At 46.1% G+C, this 7,863-nt stretch overlaps 1 protein-coding gene across 4 annotated transcripts in view; it reads left to right on the top strand.

Moving 5' to 3' along the window:
* The window catches only part of GRIA1 (glutamate ionotropic receptor AMPA type subunit 1), a gene marked incomplete at both ends in the record, with an annotated part of 124,785 nt that extends 117,264 nt beyond the window's left edge, over positions 1-7,521 (top strand). For all 4 annotated transcript variants that reach the window (XM_084268752.1, XM_084268751.1, XM_084268753.1 and 1 more), the window contains 2 exons: positions 4,810-4,944; positions 7,333-7,521. In XM_084268752.1, coding sequence (XP_084124878.1) covers positions 4,810-4,944; positions 7,333-7,521 — 324 coding nt within the window. The remainder of the gene's footprint in view (positions 1-4,809; positions 4,945-7,332) is intronic.
* Between the last annotated feature and the right edge of the window lie 342 nt (positions 7,522-7,863).

The following is a 7,863-nucleotide window of genomic DNA, read 5'->3' on the forward strand; positions in this document are numbered from 1 at the left end:
AACCCTCCAGCACTTCACATAGCTAGGAACCATGCACCAATTCCTTGTCCTGTCTCCTAGCCTTTCTGCATTCCCTCACTACTTGCCACAGAAGAAATAAGTGCAGCAGAGAGACAGACTCTCTGTAACTAGGCAATTCTCTAGAAGGACCCCATTTTACCAACAAGCACAGGATGGACAGCTGTTTTTGCAGGCTATGAAATGTGCTGTGGGCTTGAAAGAGATACTTTGGGTTGCTGGAAGGTAATGACAAGGTGGATGCTGAATGTCAGGGCAGAGAGATGTGGTTCTCTTCCCTGGGGCTTTAGCAAGGCAACAAGGGAAAGGAAGCTTTTTTTTCCAGACCAGGATGGCAAGGTGCAACCTGCGTGCAGGGTAACCAGAGAGCTTCATGCAACTAAAAAACCTTCATCAAAGCCACAGGGATCTCCCACTCCTCTGGTTGCAATAACACTTTTGTTTAAAAAAAAAAACCACAAAAATAGGGAACAAATCCTGCTACCACCTTGCCCTGCCTTTACAGGGAGCTGACTGGTTCTCAAATCCAAATCTTTTCATGCTGGGCAGACTCATGCCCACAGCAAGCCATGCATGTACCCATGTACACACATCCATACCCGTGGCAGCACTCAGAGTCAATGGCCAGTGCTATGTACTTCATTCCTGACCTTCAGATCCTGCCTGAATAAAAAGCAGCCCAGAGTTTGGTGTAAAAAAGTCAACTTCTGGAGCTACTACCCGCTCTAAGGACAGTTCATCTTCCATGGAGACCGGAACAGCTTGAGGTGCCATCACCCTGTGCTGACCACAGGCTCTGGTCATGCAGGGTAAAAGAAAGGACTGGCCCTGCTGAGAAATCAGAGACATTTGGCCTTAATGCCTTTCAGCCAAGGAGGATAAATAATGACAAAGAGGATGACGGACACGGTGCCATGTTTGAGAGGAACAGACGGGAAGGTGCCTGGTTGCTGCAGCAACAAGGCCGGGCTTTCGGGAAGATGGGTTTTTCTTTCTCTTTTCACCTGCCAATCTTCCCCCCACGTCAGCGCTCTGCCGCTGCGGGAGACGAGCACTGACATTTACACTCCCACTAACAAGCTGGTTCAGTGATGGGCAGCTCCACGGGAGAGCATCTGGTGTCACAGAGCCCAAGTAGAGAGGAAGGGAGGGTCCTCTCAAGCAGTTCACATAATTTGGGACTTTTTATTATTACGAGCATTATTAAGGCAGAAGCATGCATGGAAACAGCAGGCAAAGCCTTGGTGGGACATGCAGTTTCCTACCCTTTGTGTGCTCTGGTCCTGCTGCCAGTGGGAGCAATGAGATGGGAGCTCCCCCCTAGAGAAGGTCTCTTCATGTTCTGCTGGAAGAGGGAAGGAAACAAAATGAAAAAGGAGAGAATGAGGAAGAAGTCAAGTAACACCCCAAGAGCATTTCCCTTCTCAGCCCGGCTCGTGAGAACAGGTTGTGTCATCAGCCATGCCCCTGCCATTCCGTGTTCCTGAGCGCCCTGCTGAAGCTGCCCGTGACTTTGGATCATTGGGGGAAAAATCATTATGGTGGCAGAGGTGAAACTCGGGCTGCTCTCTTCCTTCCTCCAGTTTTGCCCACCATGGTGCATCACTATGCTTTCCTTGGCCTTCTGTGCAGGACAACTTCCAGTTCACCCAAACTGTCCCAATGATAGATTAGTGGTAGTAGTAATAACAGTAATAATAATAACAACAACAATAACAACAACACTACTGCAAAGTAAATGCAAGAGAAGTGCAACAGCTCTGAAATTAATTGTATGAAATACTGGTGCAGGAAACTACTCATCTCCTTACTGGTCATCTCCTCTTTATCACTGGTCAATATGCTGCTGGCATCAGGAGGAAAGTAGAAACTAAGAATGAGCAGCCTTTCCTGGCTGCCAGATGAGTCTGCCATTGCAGCCAGCTGAGAAGGTGTCCTGTTGGACCATGACCCCCAAACTGGGGGTGGAAATACAAGAATATTGTGTAGAGTAAAACCTGAAAATTGTGTATTTCCACGCCCTGTGAGCCAGGGAAGCTGGGTTTCTGAATGATCTGTGCCTGCAAGTCAAAGACCAATGTAGAATCTCTGATGCCTAGTATGGATTGTGCTGATACATTTGAGTGAGAGCGTTAATAGGCTTTCTCTTCTCTACAGTGTCATTCTTTTTCACAAAGCTGGAAGGTCCCTGAAATCTTTAAGATCTCCACTCGTCTATCAAATCAAGCCAAATATATGGACTGAAAATTATTAGTAAGACACAGGCAATTAGGCTGCTGCACCTCCTTCCCTGACCCCATCCTTCCCTCTGAATGCAGAGCATGTGCTAATCAGCCACTTTTCATTAAGGAAACAGGCTAAGAGGTTGGGATGTCAAGGAGGGCGGCCCACCTCTAGTGTCTTTGTCCCTCCCCTAAGCTGGTGCAGTCCCTTTAGCCTAAATTTGAAGAGGCAAAGTGCCTGATGTGTTGTAACCCAGTTTTCATGGAGTAATTGCTCCTCTTTTCTAAATCTTCACTAAAAAACTCCTTACGTTTTTCATCCGCTGCTTAAAAGTATGTCCAGTAATCTGCAGAGAAGAGATGACTGGTACAGTCAAAGCCTGGGGGGAAAATATGCACAAAGGCAGATTATAAAAGACTGGATAAATAATCCTTCAAATATGGAAACTGCAGAAATTAAGAGGATACTTGCAGAAGTCTCTCAGTGCAATGAGCATGCAGGAAGCATCGGCAAGATTACAAACTGATGAGTGCATGACAGTTATACAAGGGAGAAACCAAATCTGTCTGCCAGCGGTGACCATCATGTCCACAGCAGTGTAACACACATGGTGATGGCAGTGACTCTCTTGGCAGTGATGTCAATCACTGAAGCATGGAACATGACATCACTTGTGGAGTTTTTTTCCAGTGACAGAAACTCTGCAGGGGTTACACTTAACCAAACCTCAGCACCTTTCAGCAGAGGGTTTAGGATGGAAAGTTGCTCCCTATGACACTGGAGCCTGTGGTGAGAGCTCCAGCTGGGCAGAAGCTTTGCAGCTCACATAGGCCAGAAGGGAAAAAAAAAAAAAAAATATATATATATATATATATTATTTTTTCTTTTAGTATTCCTGTCTGAACACTCGAAAAGAATTTCTATTAAAAAATAAGAAAAGAAGATAAGTTCTCTTATGTAACAGGAGGGGTTTCCTAATTTTGAAAAAAAATGAAGTGTTTTCATTCTTTGTGGGTTAATTTTTTTGCCACCAAACCCTAGAACTGCAACAGACAGAATCCTTTGGCAAAACATACTTGCCTGAAAGACAGTGCTGGTGCCAGGCAGACTGCTCTTGAATCAAAACCTTCTGTCCTCATGTTGGTGTTTGGTTTTGGACCCTTTCGACATCTCTCCAATATAGCGTTCTGCTTCCTGAATCCTTGCCCTGCCCGAAAAGTGTGGGTTGCTTATTGTAAAACCTGCCAAGCAAAGCAAGTGAATCAACTGTCCTACAAGGGCAAGGAACAAGCTGTGCCACCCACTGGTCCACGTGTCCCTGTAGTACCCGGGAAACAAGAACCATGCAGAAGCTTCATTCCAAACAGCAGACACTTCTACAGGCATAAATATTATTATTCTTGAACTGTGTGGCTGCATCTCAAATGCTCCATATGTAATTGTTCTCCCATGTCCAGGGTGCAGGGCTGTCAGTGCTGGCTGGACCCTGTTTGCTCCAAGAGATTTGCACTGACCTGCAGTGCTTGCCCTGGGGAATCTGTGCTAGCAAATAGGTATCAAGTCAATATTGAAGAGCAGTGACAAACAGGGAGCAGGGGACCTCCCTACTATAGAGAAAGCACATCCTAGAAACAGGAGCCTGGTACACTGGGTTGTGCTGCTGCCCAGATTATCCCAACCTCCCCCCAGCTCCACCTGGTCAGCATGGAAGAGACGGTTTTGAGAGCTTCACCAAGTGCCATCAGTGCTACCTGTGGGGACTCGGTTTCCCTAACAGTGCTACGAGTCTTTGTGAGACTCGCCTCTTCCCCAGAGAGCCGTGACGATTCATTAGGCGATTGTAAAATCAGAATGTAGCTGCAGACTGTGACTTGCGGTCCATTAATAGCCCTATTTATTGCCAACCAAATAATTAGCTTAGACATGCATCAGCGGGTCTTGATTGCATATGAAATAACTGCCTTATTACACAGAAATCAAATGAGTTTCTGAGGACAGCTCGGGTGTCACCTCAACCTCAGCACTGAAGAGGGGAGGGGGGGGGGGATGAAAAAAGAACACCTCCCCCCCCCCAGCCATTTCGATGTGTTGCTCAGCAACAGAATTTGCGGGGGAAACAATCTAGGAATGAAGGAATAAGCACTTCCAAGAGAACGGGTTATTTCAGGCGAGACGTCAGGGACAAGCAAATGTCACAGATGCAGAGAACCTTCTCTTTGTTTTTTTTTTTTCTCCCCTCCTTTAATCAATAATTTAAACTAGGCATTTTTGGGTAAAATAAGCACTTAAGTTAGCTGATTGAAAAGCGGAGATCCCAAACCTTTACAGAGAGTCACACTGCGGGAGAAATGGTTATTTGTTTGTGTGAGGGAAACATTAGGTTTACTAGACACCGAATTAAAAATTGAAAAGGCTTTTAGAAATGTCATCTGTTCATGTAAGGAGGGAGGTGATGTAATGCCAACATTGCTATCTTGTGCAGCATCCCTGCTGGAGCAATCTCATATTAATTTTGTTGTTCTCCTTCCCACATGCCCTCCCCTCCCTCCCTTCTCCTTTCTCTTGTAGGACAAGACGAGCGCGCTGAGTCTCAGCAATGTGGCAGGGGTTTTCTATATCCTCATCGGTGGGCTCGGACTAGCCATGCTGGTTGCCTTAATCGAGTTTTGTTACAAGTCCAGAAGTGAATCAAAGCGGATGAAGGTGGCAACACATTCCTTGGCCTTTCACACCTTCTCTCTGATCCTACCCTGGCTCCAAAGCTGCCTTCGGAGACGGATGCGGGATGGATGCAGCCCAGACCATGGGTGGAAAGCCAAGACATAGGGATAACCAAGTGACTGTGTCACTCAAGTTGCTAGAAAGGAATAGGAGCATCAGAGGAAAATAAAAGAGGGTCAAGTGGGCCGTAGGGGGGAGCTGGTGCAAGATCAGACACGTGGCATGATGCTAGTTTAGAATCCAGATATAGAGTGAAACCACAGCACAAACAGTAGCAGGAACACATTGCCATTCCTCCAAAGGAAAGGCAGCAGACTGTGGCAACACGTGTGCAGCATGGTTGAAGTGTGCTGGGGTTGGTGCGATGCAGCCGTTGCTGTAATAAAAAACCCAGTATCACCAAACCCAAGTAGTTCAAAGCAAGATCAAACTGGGGTAGCACGGTGATGAATCAAATCCTGCCAGGCCCTTTGCTGGCACCATTTGCAGGTTGGCAACACAGATACATACTCTACCCTTGTTGCCCTGGAAGGGACGGTGTGGGTCTCTGAATTGAGAATTATGGGTCTCCTTAGAGAGAAATTGGCCTCTTATGTGTCCTGTGATGTGGGTTTTTTTCCCCATCCCATCATCATCTTGCAGAAGCATACTTCCTATCTCTCGGGAGGCTTTTTTTCAGCCCTAAATTCTGATGTGCCTAAATTTCTGAGTGTCATGTCAAGAGTGGATTAGATTTGAGAGCCTTGGGGATACACATTTAATGCAGCATCCGTGGAACATTGCAGCTTGGCTCAGATGAGTAGCAGAGGCAGTCCCTTATACAGCTACCACTGCATACAAGGGTGCAGCGGGGTCTGTGCTGTAAGGGTAGCACATCCCTCCTCTCCTTTATCCAGCCCTCTGCTCTCTGCTGTGAGCGTGGAAGTTGATAGGAGTGTATGAAGTAAGCAGTGAGTTCCATAACATTTATAGAGAGATTTTCACTTCCCTGAGCACTGAAACTTACCCAGAATCAAAAGGAAAATAAGCTAACATTTCTTTGGCTTTTATGTCACCATTTCACAACATGCTTAAGGTTTTGTCAGCAATAATAACTTCCCTAATTCACTGAGAATGTGCAATAGCTCTTTTCCCACTGAGGTTCAGACAATTCTACAGGCAATGAGAGGTACATTGAGCACAGGGGTAAGATAATGTGAGCAATTAATGTCCCTGAATATAGAAAATTAAATTATAATTGCTGTCTACACTGTAAAGCTAGGTACATCACAAACACACTGGGAAAGTGTCAGAATGCAGCAGCTCCATAGTTTTAGTCTTAAGGAGATTCTGCTCTGACATTGGCTTCCCTGTGTTGCTAGAAATGACCCTCTCCATCTCATCAGTGCTAGCTTGCAGTCCTCTTGTCATGTTAAATACAACCACCATGGTAAGGAATTGCTGTTCCCAATGTTAACATGTTCTAACCTCCTCCTTTTGGCTGGCTTCCACCATCAGTGACCACTCCACAAGGCCACTCAGCAGAGCTCAGCCCAGAAAGATGGGTCAGATCCTCTTCTAAACCCAACCTCTGCTCAGCAAGCCCCTACTGACCCCTGGGCAAGACCCCTGGGCAAGCTGCAGATCCCTCTAGCACAGGAGATTGCTCCATGCCTGGCAAGGCACCAAGTTGACTGTTTCTGAATAGCTGCTTCAGATTTATCTGTTCTGTATAATTCTTCAGTTGGATATCCCAGTCAAGAAAGGATGATGGTTCCCTTAGAGACACCTTGAACACCAAGAAAACAACTGACCTCACTTTTTAGTTCAGTTGATCTAAACAGGTGGTTTCCTTAGATCTCCAAAAGCAAATGCTTTGGACAGTATCTGGAACAGGAAGATGAGATTTGGGTTCCTGAATTAGGTTTGCATTTCCTGGTTACCTCAGTCGTCACTGCAGACAAAAACATAGGCACATGCTCAACTTCTCACATGAGGAAAGTTAAACATATGCTTGCAGTGAGTCAGAGTCCACCAAACATAACAGTGCTGGAGTAGTAATAGCATAGCTATGGGGGAAGTGTGTATAATACCTCTGCTCAGATCCAGGATGACTGTTCTTATTTTGTAGGGGTTGAATAGTTTTTGCATATGGCATGTGTGCTTTATGCCCCAAAATACTGCTGAAACGTTTAATTTTGAATGTAGAAGAGGTGCGAATTAACAGAGCAGATGCAGTAGGGACATGTAGAAAGTGAGAGTGAATGGAGACGAGGAGGGAGAGAACAGTGGCAGGGAGAGAACAGTGGCAGAAAGACAACACTGGTTTATAATGCAATTTCTCCAACATTGATAAGGACAGGGGGAGACCCCCCCGTCTTTCCTAAAAAGGGTTTTTGTTTAATCCCACAGCAATCAATCAACGAAGCCATACGGACATCAACCCTTCCCAGGCCAGCTGCAGCAGGAGGCAGTGGAGAAAACGGACGTGTGGTCAGCCACGATTTCCCCAAATCCATGCAGACGATCCCGTGCATGAGCCACAGCACCGGCATGTCCCTGGGAGCTACGGGATTATAATTGGCCTTTTGACCCATTGCCTGGGTGCGAGCAGGGGCAGCCCAACTCCACCCCCTCCAGAGCCAAAAACAAACCCAACACCAACAAGACAAACGACGATGACAGAAGGGACAATTGGATGGATCTTCTCAAGGAAATCAAGTCTATTTCCCTTTTTATTTGCAAACAGATCCACCGGCAGGAGAACAGAAACAGGTCTGTACTGCAATAAGGAGAGCGTAATGGGATTTAACAGACTCGTGAACCGTCCCTGATCAAAGAACCACTGGAACACTAATGAGGACAATGCCATTTTGTTTTAACTTGGTTGTTAATAAGTCTTAGTGTGTGCAATATATATAT

This window comes from Gallinula chloropus (genome assembly GCF_964237585.1).
Source record: "Gallinula chloropus genome assembly, chromosome: 10".
In the NCBI taxonomy this organism is placed as follows: Eukaryota; Metazoa; Chordata; class Aves; order Gruiformes; family Rallidae; genus Gallinula; species Gallinula chloropus.